Consider the following 26368-nt stretch of genomic DNA (forward strand, 5'->3'; position numbering starts at 1 on the left):
AATCCATCACGCTCTGCTCAGCTGAGGCCGAGCTGAACCCCGGAGCACAAAACCCCTTTAGTATTAATACCCATCTGCTCCCTCAGTGCCCACTCGCTCTCTGGGAGAGGAGAGTTTTCCACCGCACGTTCTCACTCTGGAAGGTTTATGCAGATCAGGAGGGAAGATACTGTATCGGTGTTCTACAGGCCCGGCGCTCTCACATATACACACCGGCCCAACTTGGCTTCTTTTCATCTCAACAGGATAAAATCATCCAGGGAGAGACAGAGAAAATAATCCATTTCTCAGAGCCTGAGTACGACCCATCAGGTTTCTCAGAGCACAATAGGATGATGAAATTCCCTGGCTCTGTGTGTGATTGTGTGTGTGTGTGTGTGTGTGTGTGGTGTGTGTGTGTGTGTGTGTGTGTGTGTGTGGATGTGGTTGTACAGAGTTCAGTGTTTGTCTTGGGTGTTTTTGCTCTTAGCAGGGAATTAGTGAGACAGCTTCGGTTTCATCGTCCGTAAAAGTGCGTTTATCTGTCCATCTGCGCGTGCGTATATGTTTGCGTTGTGAGGTTATACAGTTTCTGTGTGCGTCGATACCGCAGTGTAAATGAGAGGTGTTGACAGGGCCTTTCTTCCTGTGGTGCATTGTGGGCTTTTAACAGTCAGTGAGACTCGCAGCAAACAATTGGTTGCATTCATTATTTTAATCAGTGAAACCTTCCAATAAACATTCTTATGTTCTCCCAATTGAAATGACAATTAAGATAATATAATAACAATAAACTTTATTTATAGAGCACTTTTCATACAAGAGATGTAGCTCAAAGTGCTTTACAGTAAAAAATCAAATACTACAATAAAATAAGGGCCAATAGAAGGACAATGAAAACATGATGAAATATGAAAATGAAAATAAGAAAAACCATTAAGAATAGTAAAGTATGAGGGAATTAATTAAAAGCCAAGTAAAATAAATAAATTTTCACCTGTCATTAAAGATGTTCACTGAGCATCTCTTATAGCTCTTGGCTGAGTTTTCCATAGTTAAAAAAAAAAAAGCTGCGCTGCCTATTTTCTCATGCATAAAATTGTATGTATTTAAAAGCTGCCAGGAGAGAATGTAAGAGCTTGTGAAGGATTATAAAACAACAGAGCCGGTCCCAAACCACGAAGAGCTTTAAAAACAAGTAAAAAGGATGTTAAAAATCTATTCTGAAAGACACTGGGAGCCAATGGACTGAAGCTAAACTCAGGTAAAATGACTCTCATATGTTCCAGTTATAAATCCAGCAGCACAGTTCTTTGATTTGACTGCTTCAGAAGAGCAGTGAAAAGAGCTCTGCACTAATCTAATATATTTCAAATGAAAGCATGAATTCTTCTTATGAGATTAAAATATATTATGGGATTAAAGATATTTATTAAATGATAAATATGTTTGGTTATACCACAAAAAATGTCTTTGCACTTCTTGAGGTAATTGATTTGTTGCTTTTTCTTCATGTTAGGGAATGTAATTTATTATGTAATTTATTATGTAATTTATTAGAATAGAAAGCATAACTTTATATAATCAAATGAAATGATCATCCCCAGTATTTACAGTGATAGAAATCAGTCAACCAGTGACGATCAATAATCAGTCCTGATCAGCAGACCGGGTTCCAGTCATGTCAGTCATGAATGGTAGAGATCGGCTACCTGCTGAACATCTGCACCTGAGCATTGTCGTGTGAGCGTGTTATTCTTACTCTTTAGTGATATTTATTGTAGACACAGTGAGAGAGAGACAGGAAAGAGAGAAAGGGCGACAGTGGGTTAGTTGTGGTTAGGACTAAGCCTTAACGGTACGCGCTCCTCCAGGTGAGCCGACGAGGCGTCCCCAGTTACGTCAGCATGTTAGCACGCTGGCGTTAGCATTTAGCTGAAAGCAATGCAGCACGGAAACAAGAACATGTCTCCAATAAGGTCAGATTTTTATTTGTGAAAATCAAAACTTAGTCAAAGTGTCCCTGAGTCACTCTCCTACATTTTGAACTGGAGAGGAAACACAGATGCAACAGACAACAACAGACAGAGACTCCAGTCCAGTCCAGTCCAGTCCAGTACAGTCCAGTCCAGTCCAGTCCAGTCCAGTACAGTCCAGTACAGGACAGGACACTCTTGAAAGGGGCCCCTACATGCATCCACAAATAAAAGTTCCAGGACTTTCCTCCTCTTGGAGTGCATAAATAAAAGTCTCTCAGTCTTCCTGTGCCCCCCCCCCCCCCCCAATCCATGTAGAATTACTTATGAGTCCGTCCAGCTGCTGAGGCAGGCCACCGCTCAGCTCCAGGCCGACGGCACACATCACTTAGCCTCTGGGTAACCCTGTGCACCTACAATGCAAGTCATCCTCCGGCAACGGGGCTAAATCATTGCTGGCCCCCCCCCTTCTTTTCTTTTTTTGCATTGTTCGTGGCTTTGATCACGACCGAGCTTCAGTTGCCACTTCTGCACATCAGGCTGAAATGGGCAGCAGCTTCAGACTCTTTATAGCACTGTGATTTGTTTTATGGCTGCTCCGGTAATAAATGCACCCAGAAGAATGTTAAAATGGCCGAAGGGTTCAGGTGTCTCCACCTTCTTAGCTGGTGTGCAAAGGCCGACAAAAGCTGCAGTATTTTATATTTTAGCTGAAACCTGCTGCTGAACAAAACACACGTATGTAGGAGTTATGAGTCAAGGTAAAATGAACTAGAATAACCCCATATATAACCCACCGAACACTTTACTGTATTACATATTAAATCATTTCTTTGCACTATACTTGAGTGCACTGCAACGTTAATGATAAATTGAATATATATTTAACTTTCTTCTTGTTTTCAGACACCAGAAATGAAAGTTGTATCTTTAAATGAATCCCTGAGAGTTTACTGAGAAACTGAATTTAATTTGCTCAATGGAAAGTTTTGACATTTAAAAGTCAGTTAAGTTACAAGCACTGTGTCTTCTTACACGGACGCTCTTATTTATTGGAAAGAGAACCTTTCCAGTCCTGCTTTTTTTTTTTTTTTTTTTTTTTACTGCAGAAACACCAGCGTTTGAAACCAGAGCTCAGCTGACAAATCTTCTGCCTGAGATTCATTTTGCATCTGGCAACAAGCTGCCTGAGGAATCGCAGAGCTGTTTTTGAGGGAAGTTTAGTGACACAGATAAGAGCGAAAAAGCCTCGTCCAGAGCTGTTTGATTGTGTAATGGAGAGCAGCTTTCGTGAGGCTTTCTCGTCTTAAAGTTATTTTATTCTAATTTTTTTTTTTCTTTTTTTCTTCTTCTCCTCAGTGTCGTAGATTTTCTCACTCAGTCTCATCTGCTCCTCCTGAACTGTGAAGTCTGATTACATTTGGCCTACTACACTTCACCGTCCTCGCTGCCTATTTCTCGGGTGAAATTATGCTTGGCCCTCGCGTTGGACGTGTTTCCTGGTTCTGTGCTGAATTATCGTTGGCACATCAAGCTCAGTGAACCTTGGTTATGCTGCCTGGATTTCTTTTTTTTTTCTGGCTGGATATGTTCACAATAGAGCTTTTCAGGATTTTTGAACATGTCTGGGCTGAAGTTTATTCTTCAGAAATACTTTTAATTTCAGCAAAGATACTCGATTCTCTTTTGTCGACAGAGAGAGACTCTTCCACTTCGCTGTGGAGAGTCTGTTTCTCGACCGTCAGAAATCTAGTTTGTCTGTCAGGTTTTGCTCTTCAGCTGCTGCGAGAGTGTCTTTTTTTTTTTTTTTTTTTTTATTCCTCCCTAATTTTCTCTCTCTGACAACATTTCAACATCCATAGATTTTGTCTAGTGTTGCCTTTACATTGTAAGTGCCATGACTCCATATTAAATTTAGTATTCTGAAGATTTCTGCTCTGGTTTTTTCTCCTGCCTGTCTGTTTCTCTTCCAGTCATGTGTTTGGCCTCGCTAAAGAAAACATTGGCCGTGTAGTCCAACAGGAAATACTCCCACATCTGGTGCTGGTTCAGAACATCAACATGAAGAAGTAGGCTTTATGGGGAGTTAATGTGTGCCCCCCCCAACCCCCCTCTCTATCCAAGCCCTTGACATAGCCTCTCGTACCTCCAGGCCACCGTGCACACCAACACCCCCCCCCCCCCCCCCCCCCCCCCCAAGACCCTTTACACTACTTCCTGTGTCTTTGTGAATCTTCGTGGGAGGGGCGGGGGGAGGCGACAGTGAGGAGTCCAGCCCATCTCTGCACTCCTCACTATAAATAATCATTGAAAAACTCTGATTTACACTTATTAGTCACACTGAGGGAGGGCTCTCAAGATCTCACACACACACACACACACACACACACACACACACACACACACACAGTGATGTTTAGTCATGTACTGTGACTCATATAAACACTCGTGTGAAATTCTCCACCTGATCTTGCACATATAGAGAATATTAGAGAATATTGCTTCCTGACGCCACAAACACACACACACACACACACCTACACAGTTGCAGGGCTGGAGCCTCCTCGCAGCCTGTGGAGAGTCTTGCTCATTAAGATAATATTATGGTCTGCTCTGGTATCAGTCGTTCCCCTCTGCCCTCAGCCGACTGTATGATCGTTATTAAAAAGGCTGTTGTGCTTTGGGAAAAGGTTGTCTATTTGTTCTGTTTCCACGCTTCGTTCTTCCCATCAGGAGGAATAACTCTGAGTGTGAGTGTGTGTGAGTGTGTGAGTGTGTGTGTGTGTGTCTTGCAACCTTGTACATTTTTATTAGTTAGTAACAGCTGGCACAGTAAAGACCAGTAGCCCACCAGTCAGACTGTGTGATGTTGCTCTGACCGACACTGATCGATGACTTTGTGATGCCTGCAAATTTTTCTCGCTGGATTAAAACAGGATCTTCTTCTTCTTCTTCCCTCCTCCTCCTCCTCTCAGGCCGTGTGACCCCCGAACAGCTGTGCTCCTACATGCAGCTGTTCCGGAGCAGTTGGGGGGCGCTAGAGAGTCACTGCGGGGTGCTCCAGCTGGGCCTGGCCGCGGCCCAGACGCTCCGCCACCCGGACCTGCCCCGCTGGGATTCCTGCCTGGCCTTCGAGCGGCTGCTGCTGCAGGTCCGTGCTCATCTTACACAAACCTTTTATCCATATGTGTCACAGGCCTGATATCCAGCACTTAGAAAACCCTGACGACTGACACAAACGTTTTTCAGCCCTTTAACTGCAAAACAAGTTTTTCAGATGCAACACAATCCCCCAACATTTCTCTTTTTAAATATGAAGGAATGCAGCTCGTATATCTAAAAGAATGCACGTGTCATTTTAAAATGATTTCCTAGACAGAGTCACACGGACAGAATGAACATTCACTGGCTCTGGTATTTGTAATCAACCCCCGGTGATTATTCTTTCACATTTCTCCCTTCGGTAAATATTTTACTGGCGGGGCGCTGCAGGTAAGTGGGTGCTTGTGGTTCGCTAAACGGTGGCCAGAATGTTGTGTTGAACTGACAGAGACGGGGGAAAAACGCAGATTCCTGTGCTTCATAAACAAGGTCAGTTGTGTTTGTAGGGAAAACATTCAGATCCAGTAAACAGTGAAAAAAAAAAAAACGCCAGATTTCCATCGTGTTATTTGGAGGAGGAAGGGGTCTAGTTTACGGGGGCGGACAGAGGCGGATGTACACATGTGTTTGAGTTTGGAGAGGTCAAAGGGCGAATCTGATGGAGGGGAGAGACAGGGGACGGAGGGGACGGAGGGGACGGAGGGGACAAGGGGGGGGGGGTTGGGTGGAGAATGAGAATAAATAAAAAGCCGGACCTGAAAGTCATCTCTCACTTCACATGTTTACCTGTGATCAGCAAAAGTATTCAAAAACTGTGTACATCACCGTGACGACGAGCTAAACAACGCCGTGCTGTCTCTTACCTTGCTCTCTCCTCTGAGCCTCTTCATATTCCTGAAGCTGTAAAGACAGCCGAGTATTTAGGAACTTATTAAACTAAATCACGGAAAAATAAAACGAGCTCGCAGCAGTTGCCCCCGTGCCTAATTGGAATTTGAAAACAACCTCATAAACCTCGGTCCTCAGCTGGGGCCATCGCTTTATTAAATGAAGGAAGAAGACTTTAAGGCTTATAGTTCCAGTATCCATTTACTCCACTTTGATCTACTCCCCCGTGGTTGTCTACGATACCTGGATAATTCAAAGTCCGACTTTCTCACCGCTCTTTTTCTTCCTTTTAGCTTCAGCCTCAGAGCGAGCAGGTTTCTGAGGTGACTGTGTCCCCAGGTGGAAGTGGGCCTGTGTTAATAACAGACTGTTGTTGTATTTAGCATCAGGATAGTATATATAACGCTTGGCGCAGGTTCAGAACGGCATTCTTCAGGAATCAGATCTCACAGTCAGGCCTTGAGCGCGACGTGAGAGTCGGTGTTTGCAATCCAAACGGGCCTGAGTTTTATTGAGGTATTAAAGGAAATGAGTTGTGTGTCCTCTGTGCCCCCACTGTTTGTTTAATTTCCATGTGAGGTTTTCGCCTTGGCTCAACATGGACAGGGAGAAGTTAATTACATTACAAAATGGCGGGGTGAAACGCCTCTCGGCTCTGCCTGGCGCTGGAGGCCTGTGTTTGCTCTGAGAGTGTGTGAGAGCTCTGCTGTGGGTACGACCGGGCAGAGCCGGACACTCCATCGCTGGTGGACAGTGTGAGTTCATTCAGGCCAACTCCTCTGTGGCGCGCCGGGGGCCCCGGGAGCGGGCAGTGGCCGCACTGAGGCCAAGGGGCCACTGAGTTCAGGGACCGGCCTCTTCCGACGCTTTGTCTCTATGAGACACTGGGTAACTGCTGCAGCGTCGTACTCATGAGCTCACGCCTCAATGTGCTGTAACACGTGGAAGAATGTGCGGACATGTGCTGTGCATTTGCAGGTTGCTAATGGCAACCGTTGCCATTAAGGCCGGCGGTGTGTCTTGCAGTCGGGAGGTTAATAAGATGGTGGGGGGGGGGCACAGATGTGGCCATGGGAGATTGACACATTAGTTGGATATAAATGTGGTCAGTCTGATGCGTTTATGCTGCCGTTGCATTTATTACCTCCACAGTATAGTGCTTATGTTTATGTGACACGGCCACATATCTTCTTGGCTGGCACTGCCACCCTGCCTGCACCCGTACCCCCCCCCCCCCCCCCCCCCCCCGCCTGCTGCCCTGGGTGCCCTGGCTGTCTGGCATGTGACTGGCTTTTGGGTCTGAATGGGACAGATTGAGCAGACTTGGTGCAGCTCCAGCCCGCAGTTACAGAAAGTGTATGCTAGACATGCTCAGCGCTGGTGCGGCCAAGGCGAAACTCAACAGACTCGCTCTTTCACCACTTCCCAGAACATCACAGGCGCACCACGCTACCCTCCCATCAGCCGCCCAGCCAGAGCCTCTACCTCACCAAACTAAACATGTACACTTCTACTGTACATCCCTCCCAACGAGACACGGCTCGGGACGAGTTGCAGCTGCATATTTCCTCTTTTCTTTTTTTAACTAATGACAGACTCTCTTTAAGGCCAGTATTGTCTCTGACTGTGCAGCCCACTGCTGATTAGTCTGTCACATCGCGGAGCATGGTCTCGATGACAGCAGTGCAGTAGAGAGGAGCTAACCTCTCTCACCCCGGCCTGTTGCTTTACTCCGCTGGGATTACCAGGGCATGCCTCTGCAAACATTCAAGCTCCGAGTTATTACTGGTCACAGCGCCGCTCGGACAGAAAGCTGCGCTCGCCCCAACGTCCCCGCCTCCTGCCCGCCTGGTCCTCGTCTCCGTCTCTGTCTCCGTCTCCGCTGCGTGTTTGTGTTTTACTTTGAAATGGTGTTTAAAGTATGTACATTAAAGTCGAACTATGAACCCAAACGCGGCGTCTTTTTGGCATTAATTTGCATCAGTGGAATTCCACAGCGGGAAAAATCCAAAGAATACAAGAAAATAAGATTTTGATCCATGTCAGTTTAGAGCAGGTTTCCTATTTGTTCCTTTCAGATTGGTTTGACTGAGTCTTGGACTCTGAGGAACAGGAAAAAATAATTCTGCACTGAAACACTCTGTTTATGCTGCCGTGTCATTTTCAGACTGATGTTTTGTTTTGTTGCCGTCTGCGTCTCCATGTCTGGGTTGGAGCCAGGTGACCCAACAAACCTACCCCACCCCCCAGTACAGTGTCAGTGTGTGCTGGCCTAAAGACTCGTGACCCTTCACCTCTGACCCCCCCTCTCTCCTGGACATAAACTGACCTGCAGGGGCTCAGACCTGCAGTATGTCAGGAGCCTGACAATGAAATCCATCATCATCTCCCCTTATGTAAAAATGTGGAGGAACGCCAATCTGCACAATACTTAACATGCAGTTTTATACACACACACACACACATATATATATATGTATATAAATTTATATGTAACATCTGGATTGTATCATTTTTATGGCGGCGGAGGGGGAAATGTTGATATTGGTCCCAAGTAACTTTCATCTTATCTGAGCTGCATGCCACAGACAGACAGGGGGCTTTAAGCCTGTAATTGGCCTTTCCCCAGGCTATGGAGCCTGTCCCCACATCCCAGACATTCCCCCCGATCCTCCTCTGCTGTGTCCCTGCTGGGGGGGGGGGGGGTACTGCACCGCTGTGTTTAGCTGAAGATTGTGACAAAGAGGTGTGAATGACTCGGGGGCGCTGCCCCTGAGATGTCCAGCGCTGACCCCCTGCTCTTCCCCACTGTTTAACAGCCTCACATCTGGACTGACCTGGACCGACTGTCTCCCCATCCGTCCACTCTCTGAACCACAGCCCCCCCCCCCCTGTGTTTCCTCTGTGTCGCCTCCTCAGGCCCGGAGCAGAACGAACCACAGGAAGGTTCGGGGTCCGCTCGTGTCTGTCTTTCTCACATCATCCTCTCTTTTTTCCTTTTTTAAACACTCCACGTTTCCCTTGTATCTCTTGTTTTGTTTTCTTCCAAACATACGCCTCTCCATCACGTATACACGTGTGCACTGTACGACATGAACTCCGCTGCTCCGCTGCACTTTGAAGCACAACAAGCTTCTTTCTAGAACCAGAGGAAAATACGAGAGAGTTGCAGAAAAAAATAAAAACATTGGGTTTATCAGAAGAGTGAGTTATTTACCTATCTCTTCCTTCCTGTGTTTAGTCGGAGAGGATTACAGCGGGAGAGAGAGGAGCAGTGATGGAGTTCACTCCCCCCCATCCACCCCCGCCCCGGTACCCTGAGACGGCTGTGTTTACTTTGCTCTGCGCAGCTCAGCTCCTAATGTACTATCTGTTTAATAGGCAGAGAGAGGCCTGTTTATAGAGAGGGACCTTTTTAACAGAGGTGATGGGTTGGTAGGCCAGAGGGCAACACCAACTCATCTCACTTCCTGTTATCATTACCTCTCTTCTCTCAGACAGATAGGTGCTTGGCTCGCTCCGCTCTCTGCATTACTTATCCTGAATCGCCTCGCCATCCCGCCGACCGCGAACCCCGCTCGATCCGGAGAAACTCGGGGAACACGAGACGCGGGGGGGCTCAATCAAGTCGCCTCATATTAAACCTCACTGACTCCACTTCTGGGCTCCATACTAATTTGCATGTGCTGCTTTTTTAAATGTTCTACTAAGCATCTTTCTATTACATCTATATCTCAGCCCACTGAACTGAAACTTTATAGGAATTGCTTTAGTCTTAATAGCTGGAATTATAGAGCTGCAGCTACGTTACAGACAGGGGAGCAGGACGGGCTCCTAAAGGCTTTAACACACTAAACATTTTCTCTTTTACTTTAAGTGCCCCCTTTTTTTTTGTTTTGGCATTGTTCTGCATTGAGTCAGAGTTGCATTTGCAGCATATGTCAGATGTTTTTTCATTTTTTCCCCCCTTGTCCTGGTCTTCATTCTTCACTGCGGCTGTTCAACTGTGCAGCTTCACATCAGGAGGATTTTTCATGTGGCCTGGAGGTTTTTTTTCCTCATGAATGTGTGTTTTTGAGGGTTCTGCAGGATTTAAACTGAATGTTTTTCACAGACTCAGCCAAAAGGGTTTTTTTTTTTTTGGTTTTTTTTTCTCACACTTGCTCAGACCAAACAGAACGAAAACGGTTGATCTCTCTTGGAGATCGTCCACGCCACTCACATTGTCGTTTGTACTGAGCTGCATTGTCATCTCGCGGCGTCTGGGTGAGGTGGTCGAGGGAACGTGATCAGGGCTCCCGCTGACACCCTCCGCCCCTTCGGTGAATCAGGTCAGTGTGGTCTGCTGACTTGGTCTCCTGGCGTCAGACTTCATTTGAGCATGCTCCAACAAGACACCACAGGCTGGGGAAAATCCCACAATGCCCAGCATTCACCCCCGGATTGTTAACAAGGAAGGCCGTAGAAAAGGCTGACCATTAGGGAAGATGGCGGGGGTTTACGAAGAGACCCAACAATGACCTAGTGTCCTGGGCAGAGCTGGCCAACGAACCACCTCATACCTTTATATTCCTCTGACTGCCCCCCCCCCCCCCACTCTAACATGTCACTGCTCACTGTTTAGATTCTGTGTTTTCCCTGTGATGTGCCACTGCATCCGAAAACCGCAGCCAGATGTGCTCGCAGCTAAGTGCATGTGCGGCCATGTGTGCACGCGTGCTTTCATGCATGTGCATCCTTTAATGTGCTTATTCTGGTAACACTGTCTCAACTTCCTGTTGTCACAAACGGGCTCTCTGTCCCCCCCCCCCCCCCCACAGAAAAGCTGCACCTCAGGACGGATTAACTATCAGGTCATTTGTCACTACCTGCTGAGCACGGGCCGGGGAAGGTCACCGCCCACAGGACGTGTGTCTTTGTGTTTGTGTGTCTGATCTGAAATGGAGACAGACACACATTCCAGGACCTTTAGACACCGACTGACCCCTTAGAGCCAGATTAAAGATTTTTTTGGCAGATTAAAGATTTAATTGTGATTGATCGGTTGAGGGTGAAGAGTACGTCGGCGAGCGGGGACAGATGAGACGACCCGATGCCAGACCAGCAGATGGACACATGACGGTCCGATTTCTCTCCGCGCTCGCTCGACTGATGATGAATGCTCGGCCTTGTGAGCCGGTGGACAGTGAAGCCTCAGAGTTTATTTGGCCACTTTCCTGCTGACATACACATTCAAGGACACCGTAGATTGGTAGTGCCCCCTACTGCCGGGGACGGGCAAAAGACTTATTGTGTGGACAGAGATGAATGGGGTAAGGTAGGGGGGGGAGGGTGGAGGGGGGGAGTAGGAGTGACCCCCTTAGGTCGTGAAGCAAAGGTGGGACAAGGACTCCTCTTTGCTGCGACGTGTAATTGTACCCATCTGAAACCCCAGTGTGCACCTCCCTCTCCTCCCTCATGCCCACCCTGAGGACCACCTCGTCGCCCCAGGGATTCCACCAGTCACCCGGAGGGGAACGGGGTGGGGGGCGGGGCTGACCGATCACCACGGTAACTAAGCAGTGAGGGTCAAACCGGGTCAATCACAGACAGACTCCTGCCACCCCTCGCTCTGCCATTAATTACCCCAGGGCACTGCTCTATGTGTAACCACATAGCTGGACAGTCTGGATCCGAGTGTGTGTGCGTGCGTGCGTGCGTGTGTGTGTGATATCAGGTGGAGCACCATGTGGCGCAGGTCAGCGTTGGCTCCATGACCAGCTAAGTGACTGTGCCACCTCTGAAACCGGTGTGTCAAATGGAAACGTCATGTCAGCAACAATAACTCAAATCTCTCCTCTGACCTTTGACCCTGGACGACGGCGTCATTTGATTAAAGCTCGTGGCGGCGCGGCCTCGGTCGCGTCCACAGACCTCAGTCCGCTCCGAGTTGAAATGTTTCAATGTTTATAGGTTGTGACAACATTAGCTGTATCTGGTTTTGCGCTCAGCTTTCAGCTCGAGCTGGTATTTGCATTTGTGAAGAGGAACGAACGAGGATGAAGAGGAAGAAAAAAAAGAAAGGAAAGCAGCGTGCAGCTTCTCTTCGCGTTTGACAAGGTCTCCTTTTGTTGTTGTTGTTGGAGGAATGTTGAATGAGCGAGAAATGAAACTCATCTGTGGAGGGAAGTTTTAGTGAGGGGACCACTCGTAAAGTGATTGACATCAGGGAGCACAGAATAGGGAAGCCCCCCCCCCCCCCCGCCCCGCCCCGCCCCTCCCCCATGGCCTCTCTGCTGGGGTCTGGACACAGTTAAATATCTTTCTGTCATCCTTCTCTTTATTTCTGTCTGACTTTTCCTCTTCTAAGCATCTGTCTTCCTCCTCCTCGACTCTTTTATCTTCCATTATTAACACGATTGTCCTTGTGTTGATTGGTAGAACTGTGTGTCGTTGTATGTGTGTGTTTGGGGAGCAGATTGCTGTATCTGTTGCAGCGTTTGTCGAGGAGGACTGCAGCCACATGCCGAAACATCCTGCGAGAGACTGAAACCAGAGCGGCCGACGTGAACATGTACGCATCGGCAAAATATTTGCAAACGGATTTTTGTTAGAGGGGCCTCAGAACTGGCGCCAAAATACTGGATGTGTTTAGTGCAATTATGACAAATAGAGAACCACTGCCCACATGTTTGCTAGATGCAGCGCACAGAAAGATGTATTCTCAATGAGCTACACATGACGTAGAGTACACGCATGGACGTGGACAGCAGTGCGTTTTGATTGGCCTGCAGAGTTTCCACCGCCTGTCATGATGTTTCCCAATTGAAGCCAGAACGAAGCCGCTCCACGCTGCCTTTTGAACCAATAGGAAAAGTTGATTTGCAAACATTTTTGGGGGGAAAAACACGCACAAATTTCCGTGTTGAACTCGCATGCCCCCCCCCCCCCCCCGCTTCTCTTCTTCTATTGTTCTGAGCCCGGAGTAACGGGGGAGGACACATGTGGGCCTGTTTGTCCCGCTGCCGTTTTTAATGGAAATGGGGGGGAAGGAATGAAAGTACCCAAAACGAGCAACGACGCCGAACCGCTAATTATGAGCGAAAGGAGGTACAGAGGAGGGGGGGGGGGCTGAGTAGGAGGAGGAGGAGGAGGTAAGACCGCTTACTCATACACCCGCCATGTGCCCCCTCAGCCCCCTCCTCCCAAATCTCCTGCTCCTTAACTCTCCCATCTTCTCCACCCCACTGTTCCCTCCTTTGCTTTTGGCTCTTTCATGTGACGTCTGTGTTTTCCGAGCGGCGTTTGTCTAAACTCCATCTCAGAACTTCAGACGCTGTTAACGTCGCTGGGGTTTACGACTCTCTTACACGCTGCGTATTGTGTGTTTGAGAGACATAATAAATCACGGCGGTTATGACTCGACGGGTGTGTGTTCGGTTTGGGTGGTCATGTTTGTGTTGAAATTGTCATAAGCTTTCAACTAATTTTTCAGTTGCTTATTGTGATTATTAGGAGCTTGATTGGAGAGAAAATGAAGCGTCGAAGCAGCGAGTGACACATGAAACACACGGTGCACATCTGGACGCGAGGATCAAGAGTTCAGATGTCCTCGTTCACACTGCACTAACCACCACTCCACATCCTGCCTGAAACATAACAATACAGAGGTTAGACTGCAGAATCTAAAGTTTTTATTTTTGCAAGTTTGCATTTCAGTCTGCAGTCGGCTGACTCCGCTCACACTCCTGTTGCTTTCTTTATTTTAACGTCTTTAAATAGACGAAAACTTTATGCTGGAACATGTTTCAAAATAAAATGATTTCCTACAAGACTGATTATAATAAATGCAAATTCTACAAACTACGCTCAAGCCGCCAGTTAGATGCACTCAACTAAATCTAATGTAACCCGAGGCCGAAACCCGGCAATAAATCTTTTTCTTTTTTTCACCTTTGCAAAGCTCATCATATTAAAGTTTATGTTGAGGCTGTGTCAAAGAGGAGCTGACTCAGTTCTGTGGTCATTTTGGAGGCTGTAGTGCGGGGTGATGTTGCACTGCATTAAATTATAGTGAAAGTTGTTTGCAGTATTTTGTCCATTCCCATTAACGTCAGAGGGGGCGGACAAACTATTACAAACACCTCGTTTAGAGCAGGAGTTTGGCTCAACGTGTCATATTATCTATATGGTAGGAAAATGCACATTGAACGCAAGTCAATTAATCTATGTATTTTTAAATAATTTGACTCTGAAAACCATTAATATGTGATTAAAGCAGCAACATCAAACAACCATTAAACTACTGTATGATTCTATTTCACAAATGTCGCCTTGTCCTGTTGTTTTTAAAAATCCATCTCCCTCTTCAAAAAGTACCACACCATTAAAAAAGAATCCATTACAAGCGAAAGTACGGTGGCCCTGAGAGCTCAACACACTGCGGCGTATCGAAACACATGCAAACAGACGAAACACAAACAAATTCAGAAAACATCTTCTTCAGTTTGACGACACATGTGCTGCAGATACTCGCTAAAAAAAAGTGATGACCCTTCACTGCTTTGTGACGTTTGAAGTTAAAAGCATCGAACAATAAGTGCACATGTATTATATGTATTAGATTAGATGTATTATAATACATCCACGCAAGTGCGTCCCAGCTGGGTCCACCCCCCCCCCCCCCCGGACACCGTTTGTCTGTTCGGTTGTGTTGTCAGTATTCGCGGCACGTGTTTTGTCAAATCGAGATGTTTTTCTGAACTTGTTTGTGTTTTGTCTGTTTGCATGTGTTTTATAAAGTGCCGCTGCAGAGTTGAGCTCTCGGGGCCACCGTACAAAAAGTTACCGGAGCGAAATGTGTTATACTGTTATATGTCATATTATTAGATTATTATCACTCATTCGTTAGTGTTTAAACAGCATTTAACTCTCGGAGGTGATCAGTTGGGTTTTTTATTTTAAATATCATTGAATCAAACATTATTTGTAGCACGTTTCATACAGATTAATGTAATCAGAACAAACGAGATGTTGGCACTCACAGATCAATAGTCCTCATGTTTAGAACGAACGTGTTTCAGCATCATCAGCGTAAACCAGGTGACTCCAGAGCTACCTGTAGCTCACTCTAACCATGGATGTATAAGTACAAACTTTAAGCAGCTTCACTCAGTAAATCTGCTCCAAATACAACTACACATAGACACCCCCCCACCCCCCGACCTCCACCCCCACCCCCTTCAACACCAAATCATTATTTTGAGTTGCCACTTAAATGAGTTTGTTTACATCAGATCAGCTGTAGGCGACATGCAGTGATAAAAGATAGAAGATAGAAAACTAAACTTAACAGGAAATATGTTGCCATGGATACAGTGAGTTAAGCAGATTTTTGACACAAAAACTAATGCTGATGTGAGTTTCTGATGTTTGATATTTGGTGACTTGAGGTCGGAGACCGCTGGCGTAAACAACAGGCGTGGAGGTGACAGTTTATAAAGATGGAGCTTTAAACTCCAGTTGACAGAGAGAATATTTAATGAGATGCATCCATGAGAGAATCTTCCAGAAGCCACACCCCCCCCGGGGAGGGAGGTGTAGCCATGACAACAGCATCACACGGTGACAAACAGATAAACTAAGAGTTAAAGAACTTATACCCAATAAATAAACGCACATAAAACACATATAATTACAACTACAGTTCACATGATGTATGAACATTTGTGTGACGTCAACAGAGGAAAAGATGATTTTCAAAATAATCTATGCAACAAAAAAAATGTCCTGAGATTAAATGTAAATAAAGAGACAAAACTCAAGCAAGTCAATAAAAGGGACGTACAGATTATAAAAGGCTGAGACAGAAGATATAAGTCTTTATAGTTTCAATCTTCAAGTAAATATATAATAAATGACATAATAGAATAAATAAAAGATTTAAAGATATTTCTAAATGTCTTTATATTAGTGAGGATGACGTGGCGTGTGATTCACAGGTGACGAGAACAAAAACAAACAAGAAATAAAAACGACAAGAGCTGATGAATAGGTTTAAAAACTTTAAACATCAGCAGTGATATCTACATTATGGATTACTCTGATTAGTTCTCTGCCAATGATAACCCCCCCCCCCCCCCCCCAGCTCAATGTGAGGTTAAGAGTAACTATAACAATATTGTAAAGTGTCTTGAAATGAAAATTGGCTTCTTAAATAAAGTACAAGTCAACACTTGAGTAACTGTCCTCAGCTGCTGTCAGCGGGAGACCTCCACACACCAGCGTAAACAACGGAAATAAATGAACGACATTAGCTAAGTGGTATATTTGGACACGCTAGCACTTAGACCATCAGACGCAGACAGTGACGGTGTGACGGCGTGTGTTTAGACCAGCGAGGATCTGCGCTGCATCACAGGACACACAGGCAGACAGACGATGTGTTCCCCATCTGTTCAGGAAGGACAGACATGATGGGGAGAGGATGAGGAAGAGAGACATTTTCACGGTGTAGGAAGAGACGGGTGTTGGGGGTGGGGTGGGTGTCCCAGGATTTACTGCCAGGCGTCAACCGTTACTTCTCAGAGAGGCCGGTCAAACATGGCGGTGCCCTCCGTGCCACATTGTCGCCCTTGATTTAGAGTAAAGGCCCGGGGATGGTCGATGGTGGCTGTGTGATACACAACCCACCTGGGTTTACGGACGCCAGAGGTGACAGGGAGATAATCACATTGGAAACAGCTGCCAACAGTTAGAAACCCCCCCCACCCCCCCCGCTGACTGAAACTATAACACTCAGAATAAACTCCTCGGCCTCTCACATCAAGTGCCCTCGTACAGAGATGATCCATGAGGCAGTCAGAGAGTGTGAGAAACATCATCAAGTGTGATGGGTACAGTTTGTTACCCCATTAGACCCGGGGGCGGGGGGGCGAGCCGCGATCCACCCGTGCCCTCGCTCTCTCTCTCTCTCTCACTCTCTCTCTCGCTCTCTCTCTCTCTTGCTCTCTCTCTCTCTCTCTCCCTCTCCAACACTTTATCTCAGTCGAACGAGACTCTCAGCGGAGCCATTATTTGATTTGATTTGTGTTATCGTACTTGCGAGGTCTAGCAGTTTCGATTATAGTCAAAGATTATAAGTTATGATTTCTCAGAGTTATGATGGTCTTGGAGGAATATTTATTTTTATCACGTCTTAAGAGTTTAAGAGTCTTGCGTGTGATTTGGCCGGAGCGAGGAGCGGAAGAGGGAGAGAGGGCTGCGCTGGGGAACGGGTTAAGAAATCTGGGAAAAGGGAGACGGTGTTAGAAAGAATGATGTATTGTGTCCAAGGCAGAGTTAAAAAAAAAAAAAAAAAGAAAAGGAAGAAAAGAAAGAAAGTAAGTGTTAGTCTGTATTAATGGGTCGATGCCGCTCTCTGTGGTGTTCTTACCCGAGCTGTGGGCTTCAGGCTCTGGGAATGTTTGTGCAGCAGAGACCCTGGATGATGTTGTTTGTATTGTTCTATTTCAGCCTGTGTGTCGAACCAGTGTCAGCAGACCGCGACTGTGTTTTCTTTTCACACACGCACACACACACACACACACACACACACACACACACATATATAAAAAAACATTCTGTCTCCATCCTGACCCCTCTCTCTCTCTCTCTCTCTCTCTCTCTCTCTCTCTCTCTCTCTCTCTCTCTCTCTCTCTCTCTCTCTCTCTCTCGGTCTTTGCCCCTTTTTTTTTTTTCATGAAATGTGGGTCAATACTCCAAAAAGAGATCCTGGTTAAAACCCTCTGATATTCAGAGTGTTATAACAGATGGAATCCGTGCCGGTCGATGGGTGTTAGTGCGCAGACATGTAGTCTGCAGAAGGATCACTGCGTGTCTGTGCTCTCTTTCATTCTAGGCTGCATGTTGTGTGCAGCCCCCCCCCCCCCCCCGCCATGACACTTCAGTAAACACACACAAGCACAACACATATACCTTCTGTTGCCTGTGTGTGTGTGTGTGTGTGTGACTGGGTTTTGCAGTGTTGTGGTGGCACGAGCACAACCCGTGTGCATGTGCAACAGAGAGGCCGCTGTGTGTGCAGAACGCCACCAGGCCTCAGGTCTTAGATTGGACTTCTGTGCTCGGCCGCCGCTCTGATACGTGACGCACAGAGGAACGAGTCACCGGGTTGAAATGCGCCTGTGAGACAAACCTTTGAAAAATAATGGAAGAAAACAGAGTCGAAAATCAATATTTTCTTTTTTTCGATCTCCACTGAACTTTTATTTTGAAAGTCCCCCCCCCTCCCCCCCCCCCCCCCCCCCCCCCCCCACTATGGCTTGTATTTCCTAACTCTGTTTTCTTTCTCCTTTATGTGTGAATGTCGGGTTTCCAGTAAAAAACGAACAGGAGAAACATGCCTGTAACTGTTTATTGGTCTTTATGTTTCATTGTGTGGGCGCATTAGTGTGTGTGTGTGTGTGTGTGTGTGTGTGTGTGTGTGTGTGTGTGTGTGTGCTACAGATCTTTATTTAATCATTTTCTTTATTGACGTAGTTATGTCTCATGTTAGGCCCCCCCCCCCCCCACACACAGGCTCAGACGGTAAATAATTGCAATGACCACTTGTAAATAGAGATTAGGTCTGAGTCACGTCGTGAGCGTGGTCATCAGGGAGCATCATGTGACCCGGCACAGTCACAGCAGCATCACTGCACCGATAACATCTCTCAGTGGAGGTCTTACTACATTTTCTTCCCATCATCCGAGTGTTTACTCTCTTTTTTTTTAATTTGCTGTTCTTTGTTTTTCAGGATGTTTCTTTTCTTTTCTTTTCTTTTTGTTTTTTTGTTAGTTTCCATGTTCCAGAACTTTCTTTCTATTTGAGCATAATTCATCTCTACATCCTCACAGGTGTGTGTATGAGTTCAGGGAAATGAAGGGAGATTAGTTGTTTTCCATTTCCCGTGTCTGTAATGAGTGTTTTGTGTTTAGTTTGTTTTTTTCTTCTGAATGTTTGGGGGAAGAGCAGCCGTGTGGAGGCGTGTTTGTGTTTGTCAGTCTGTGTTGGAGATGCACGTCGTCGGGACGGTCCAGATTATGATGCAGACTCGTATTTACACAGAACAACACACACATGCAGTACGCAGCTCGTTTACCTTTAAACAGATGTGACACACATTACCTCCCTTTTATTTACACATAAAGAAAGTGTTACGTCTGTGACCTCTGCCTTAATGTGGGGTTCACAAAACAAGCCTCTGTCCACATGTGACACACACACACACACACACACACACACACACACCCCTCCTCCTTTGAGAGACAGCAAGTGTACCAGCTGTACCTCAGAGTAAATGACTCACATCAGAGAGCACTCGTCGGTGACACGGTTCTCAGTTTATTCATGATGAATGTTTTATTCTAACTTCACATGACGGAGCTGTGCGTCCACTGCAGCGGCCTGTGATGACGGCACGGGACAAAGAGCTGAGGTCGGCGATGCAGAGTTGACACTCGTGCAGCCGTGACCCAGCTGACGTACAGCTAATGGTTTTAAAAAAATATTCCAAACGCTTCGACTTCAGCCCCATTTCCTGTCTCTTGAAGCTTTCTCAAGGAGTTTTGGAGGGAAGCGGTTCAATCAGTGCTCAGGCTGAGATGAAGCCTCTGTGGGTTCGGCGTGGGGCAACAGTGCCCCCTAATGTCTGGAAGTGTCCACAGGCCCTGGATCTGAATATGCAGAACTTTCTCTCCCTCCTAAGCAAACACGCTCATGTAAAATACTCAGAAAAATGTGTTTTCCCTCACGTAACTCAAACACAAAGACAGATCAAGATCACACTAAATTGCCGCTACATACATTAGCATTCAAGCTGACCCCCAGTCGGCCGAGCCAAACTCTTATTTTGAAATAGCCTCCTTTTATGCTGGTTAAAATTATTCACTCCCCCCTCCCTCTCTCCCTCCCCCACCTCTGCGCCCTCCCCTCCATGTGTGAGACAGAAACTGGAATCAGATGGACTCCTTTAATCTTTCACACTACAAGTTTCTGCATAAAAAGAAAAAAAGAGAAAGGATGAAGAAAAGAAAAGTGATCTCTTGTATTGTTTCTGTACGTTGTTTCTGATTGGCTGCGGTGAAAACTGAAAATCGAGCAACTGCAAAATGTTGAAGATGGTTGTTTTTGCTTCGAGTCCCTTCGGATAAGTTGTGGTTGTTGCGTTCTGCTTCGTCTAGAAACCGTCTGTTTACCTCAGGATATTTTCTCCCTGCTGGAGCCTCCTGGGTCAATTAGCAGTGGATGTAATGCACTGTCCTTGGCAGTGTTAGAGGGATGTGTGTGTTTCACTGTGAGTGTGTGTGTGTCTGCTCATGAGTGCGTATGATTCAGCTTCTCTCAGTGTGAGAAAAGTGCAGGAGGTTTTACATGGCCCTGGGGTTTGTGGCTGCAAAGCAACCCTCATCTGGTGAATTACACCATAATCTGTTGCAGCCTATGTGGCAAAAATAAAGGCTCATTAATTCCCTTATGTTTCCAAACACTCGGAGGGTACTGCCTTTATGCAAATCTTCACATTAAAAAGCTCGTACAGTTCTTATCTGGCTCATAAAAAGCGACGGAGCTGCAGCTCTTTGCCTGAGTGTGATAAGGAGGCCGGGTGTCGTGTGCTGGCCAGACACAATCCAGCCACAGTGACCAGTTTGTGGCTGACTGGCGGTGACAGGGTGGAGTTCAGGGACTGTGTGTTTGTGTCTGTGATTGGGTCCCACGTCTCTCCTAAATTACAGCCTTCAAACTCGGCGCCAAGCCAACCTTTGACACACAGAGCAGAGGAGGAATAAAGACCGTAGATAGAATACAGAGAGATTCACAAGGAGACTACAGAGGATGAAAGGTGAAAAGGAGGAGAAGTGATGTAAGAGCTATTGAAAGCTTTTGCCTGTATTGACCGAGAGGCAGCTGCCCGTCCATCCCTCCTCCAGGGAAGCTGACCTTCAGCTGTGCGTCTCCGAGTGCAGGAGTGCATTGATTTCTTTCGCGCAGATCTGAGACCAGAAACAAAGCAGACCCAGCTCACACTCTGTGTGGTAACGCAGGCCTCATTTAAAACGAAAGATGTGTCTCGGCGTTCCCACAAGCACAACAGGCATCAGGCTGGTGGAGGGGTCAGCTCACTTTTAAGAGCTTTTCCATCCACTGTGCCGACTGTCATTCCATCTCCGGCTTTACGACTATCTGACCGATCAATCAGTCAGTGAAGAAGTCTCTCGTCTTCTTCTTCTTGTTTTTATTTCTCTAACTTGGCTCCTCAACTTTTTATGCGTATGTTGACACATGCACAAGTTAACCGACCGATGGACAGAGTTGTAGTGCATTCAGTACATTCCTTAATTTACAGAGTATTAATAGATTTGTTGCAAAGAAAGTCCCGGTGCGGTAAAGCAGTGTTTTGCTGAGTCGTCGGGTCAGGTCACCTGGATGATGATCGGTCTGCAGGGGAGACGAGGGGAGACAAGGGGAGACCACTCCCACTGCTGCAGTCAGGTTATTCTGCTGTGTATGAATCAAAGTCAACACTTTGATTTCATGACCAGAATTTCAACAATGGGATTCTGTTGTTGTTGTTGTTGTTGTTGTTGTTGTTGTTGTTGTTGTTGTTGTCAGCTGTTTAATGATGATCAAAGTCCTGTGAAAATCAGGTAGGAATTTAAATGTGTGTTTCCTGGTTATGAAAGATCCCATTGTGGGAAAGTGGTCTCAGGCTTTTGGAGCCCACAGTACACACACACACACACACACACACACACACACACACACACACACACACACAAACACACACACACAAACACACACACACACACACAAACACACACACACACACACACACACACACACACACACACACACACACACAACCGTGCAGCTTTTTCTGTCTTAAAAAAGAAGAAAAAGGGGGAAAGAAAACAGAGAAATGTGGAAACACAGGGATGAAATTGAAGCTGGTTTTGCACAAAGTGCAGTGGATTTGATTTATCGAGGATCTTCCACTGTGTGATCGTGTGTCCACACTCACTCTTCTTTGTGTTTAGAGTCACATTTCCGCTCTCCTTGTTAAAGACCTGATGCGTTGTCCACACCTTTCACACAAAACAGAATAATGGCGGTAAAAAGAGCGCCAGAGATAAACTTTATTTTTCCGTTCCCGCTCAACTTGAAGCAAATTTCCGTCCGTTTAATAAACAGAAATTTTCCGGAGAAGCCGCTCGAGGATTCATCACTGTCATCAGCGCAGGTTACAGTGAGCACGTGTCCTCTGCTCAGATACTGTACATGTGCAAGTGCACCGGCAGGCTGCACACTCAGTAAGTCGTTTACAAAATGTCTGTCGAGGCGTTCGTGAGTCTTGATGTTGTTTACACGTTCAAAATCCTGCCAGCCCTTTTTGAGGGTGAAGATATACTTGTTTGTTTCCCAGCTGCTCCAGTACAGATCAATAATGAGTTTGCTGTAAGTTAATTTAGAGTCACAGTTTAGTTGCCGTCTTCTAACTTCCAAGATTTATGTATTTTGTGAGAAGTTCGCTTGTATCCCTTCCAGCTTTGCGTGTTGTTATTTGTGAGTGCAAATTGGATGTGATTACATATTTGCAAATGAGGCACATGTGCGTTTCCAAAAGAATGCAGATGAGTTTTTTTTTTTTTTTTTTCTGGTTGCTATAGTAACGACGAACTGTCGGGCACCAACGTAAGGGGACTACTGGCTAGTGTGTCTTTGGTCAGCTAGAACAACTGACATATAGCCAACTTTGTTCGTGCTCCCTCAAGGACCCCCACCTCCAATACCCCCCCACCCCCCACCCCCACCCCCACTCAGCCCTGGGGCCCAGAAAAAGGTTCATTGTGCAGGCAGGGAGCGAGGCAAGCGAGGCCTGGTTCTGGTTAGCTGCGCTGCATCTGAAACACTCACCTTCCTCCAGGGGTTGCATCTGGAGCTGGTTTCCTGTTCAGGCTGCGCTGGGCAGGGGCGGAGCTTGGCCCGGCTCTTTGATTGGGCGAGACTGAGCCTTTATGGACCCCGGGATGGTTGGGATTGCCAGACAGTAATCTGTCAATCACTGGCATACAGATTCAAACCAGAACATAAATGCGAGAGCGAGAGCTTATGATTGGTGCAAAGGCCTGAGCCAGAAGCCAGGGATGCTTCAGTCTTATACCAATAATCCAGCTGCAAAATTTAGCATCAGCCAATCAGATGAGCTTATTCCTGGAACAAAGACGGTGTATGTTCTATATTTTTATCCAAAGTCAGTTTGTCTTTGGAAAATATTGTGTCACGATAAGAAACTCTCAAGTCATTTAAAGTAATGGCTTTATTTGAGTAATTGCAAGATCTAAAATTAGGATTGTTTTGACAGAGTAATGCCATTGTTATTCTATAATTGTGTGTAATAGTCACATTAGGGCATGGCAGCAGGGACTGGTGCGTTCAGTAATGGTGTGTAATAATAACGTTAGCTTCCTGTTATTACGGCAGTAGTGCTGTAGTTAAGGCCACAAGCACTGCCTCTAAAAACGCACTGTTTTTAGAGTGGACCCTGAACGCCACGTGAATTCAGCAGCATTTTTTTAGAGTCTGTCATTGAGAGTGTTTTTATAGGGTTTCCTGGGGAAAAGCTAGATGAGGTTTTAGAAAGCAGTGAAAAAAAAAAAATCTTTAATATCCCCTAAAGTTTACTTAAATTAAATTCCACAAGTAACAGTAAAATGTTTCTGAATGGCTCCTTTAACCTGTAAACCTGTATTTAAATGTTGTAGCTGCTCCAAATGGCTCAAGGTCTCACTACTCAGTTTATTGTTGGGTAGTTAAAACTGTTTTTTTTTTTTTTTTTTTTAAATCTTAGCTTATGTCCACTTAAATAAAACACACAATATCTGAGTGTAATGCCCTGATTGTGTTCTCCTAAGTGCCGTGGAAAGCGTGCTGTATTCCGCTCCATGCCGTTCCCAAAGGTGCACAGTCCACCACCTTTCCAGTGAGCCTGTGTGCCAGCGCCATGAGTCGGGCATTGTTGGGTTTAGCTCCAGAGCTGGAAAGAGTTTTAGTCAGTCTTCCCACTCAGCTTCACTCAGCTCAGCCTCAGTTCTGTACCAAAGACCTCCATTTCCTGCTCTGGCGCCACGGCGTGCAGCTGACAGCAGCTTTCATGGATCTCCTGAAGGGACCCAGTTATAAATGCATGCTTCCTCTCACATGTGAAAATATATACACAAACAGTACACAGCGCACAGTTTACAATACACACAAGGTGAAGGAAGGTGCACTGGTGCATTTGTGCAACAGTGAAGGATAAAGAAGCCATTAACTTAAAAAAAAGAGAGAGTTGCAGGTTCATTCAAAAATATTTTTCTCAGTGGATGAATTAATAAATTTACCAACAATTTTCCAGTCATAGAAAATATTAAAATAAAGAAGTAAAAGTAATAATAATGTGAACAACCTTGTTAGATTATAACTGATGGCTCAGGAGCTTTCTAGGCCAGTGGTCAGGACCGCCTCCTTCAGGGCTCCTTAAATAAATCTGGTGTCATGAGATGAAAATAAATTGTATATTGCATTACAATTACAAAATTATTGTTTATTTTTTCTGACATTTCTCTGTGTTTAGCTTCTTTTTTTTTTTCGTTTTTCTTGAGAAGTCTTGGACACTTGCGTGGTGTCAACACAGGAAATGTTTCAGCTGCGTCTTTTCACTCGTTTCGTGATAGAACAGATACGCTGCTGTTTTATAATCCGTCATGCTGTCTACACACCGCTTGCATCGTACTCGCACCATTTGCCCCTTAAAACGCAACACTCGACTCTTATTTTCTGCACGTAAACACGGTGATCGTGCATCGGGCTCTGAGTGCTTCCAAAACACGGACGACCTGCTGCTGAGTGCGGCGCCTGAACGCCTCCTGACAGTACAAACACGGAGCACCAGCTGCTGCGGCGGATCCTCGTCCCTCCACGAACCCCTCAACTCAAACATGTCTACGAGCAGAAAACTTGATCTGCGCTTGAAACGTCACAAGCCACATCTGAGTCACTAAACTGTAAACTCAGCTAAAATCTGTTATCTCTTCTAACGATAAGATGTTTAGTGATTTTCTAACAAGCTGCATCTAAATTTTCAAATATCAAGATGCTTTTGATGATTATAAATGATTACAGGCATGTTTGTGCTTTTAATGAATACTTTATACTTTATAATACAGTGTAAGATAGCAGCTGTAGCCATTTATTATGTCTGTTTATTGTTTCTAGGTTACGCCAGGCCACGTCACCGGTGGTAGTGGTAGGTGAAGTGGCAGGTGGAGTCTGGGTGGTGCAATCTGCGAGTTAATGCGGCTGGGTGGCGGAGAGGTCGCACGGTAGATAAGGCCAACCATGACCGTGTATTTCACCTTTGCAATAATAATAAAAAATTTAAACAAATACTGTTGACGGAATACTTTCATAAATGGAAGGATTGTCTGACAGTAAACACTTCCTGGATCTCAGTTCCTGAGACTAAGACTCTTCTCCCGCAATATAAAACTGTGTAACTTCGATCAAACCACAACACCTTTTTACTATCTGGCAGCCATGTTGACCAGCCAAGTAAAAGAAGTTCATGACGAAGGACAAAAGACAGGAAGTGGAGGTGTATAAACTGCTCTGAGGCCCAGGTGGAAACACTAGTTGAGGTTTGAGTGAAGTACGTCTTGATAAATGATGTGGAGGCCCCCGTGGCTCCTCTTTCAGCTCCTCCTCTCCGACCACTGACCCGTGCTGAGAGCTAATGACGCCAAGCTTTACATGGCAGCAGCTTTACTTTGGTTAAAATGAAAATGTAGTTTCTTGACAGTGGGCACGCTTCTCTGAGACGCTGCAGGATCATATGAACGTCCTCCTGGACGTGTTAAGACAGACGTGTAGGAGTGGAATCGTTCTGAAGTGAGAGTTGAAAGAAAACGTTTTGAAGCCGTTTCAATCATAAACTCTTGATGTTCTTTGTCTCTCTCTCTCTCTCTCTCTCTCTCTCTCTCTCTCTCTCTCTCTCTCTCTCTCTCTCTCTCCTCACCGCCGTCCACCAGCAGCATGAACGAGGGAAAGATCCCAAAACATTGTTTGGCAGTTTGAATGAGTGCAACTTGGAGAGGTATTTGATTTCACAATGTTTAAGAAGAAAAATGTGTGGTGAAATTATGTTTGAGCGGTCGGGGGGGGGGGGGTGTTTGGCCGGGGTCTGAGTCAGGGAGGAGGCTCTGTTGGAGGGAGCAGTCCAGCAGGAGAGTGTGTTCCTCTGATACCTTGCATGTAAGGCAGGATGTGACTGATGCCTCCCTCCCTACCTTTATGTGAAGATGAACTCGCAGCGTTTTCCGTCACGAGGGACAGTCTGACAGCTCTGTGGCTTTGGGGTCTGATTGCA

The 26368-nt window shown here is 45.9% G+C and overlaps 1 protein-coding gene across 1 annotated transcript in view; it reads left to right on the forward strand.

Moving 5' to 3' along the window:
• scfd2 (sec1 family domain containing 2) overlaps positions 1 to 26368 on the forward strand; it is a 93856-nt gene that overhangs the window by 13307 nt on the left and 54181 nt on the right. Inside the window, exon 4 of the mRNA XM_056378052.1 lies at positions 4931 to 5106. Coding sequence (XP_056234027.1) covers positions 4931 to 5106 — 176 coding nt within the window. The remainder of the gene's footprint in view (positions 1 to 4930; positions 5107 to 26368) is intronic.

Source organism: Seriola aureovittata, chromosome 6 (genome assembly GCF_021018895.1).
Source record: "Seriola aureovittata isolate HTS-2021-v1 ecotype China chromosome 6, ASM2101889v1, whole genome shotgun sequence".
Classification (NCBI taxonomy): domain Eukaryota; kingdom Metazoa; phylum Chordata; class Actinopteri; order Carangiformes; family Carangidae; genus Seriola; species Seriola aureovittata.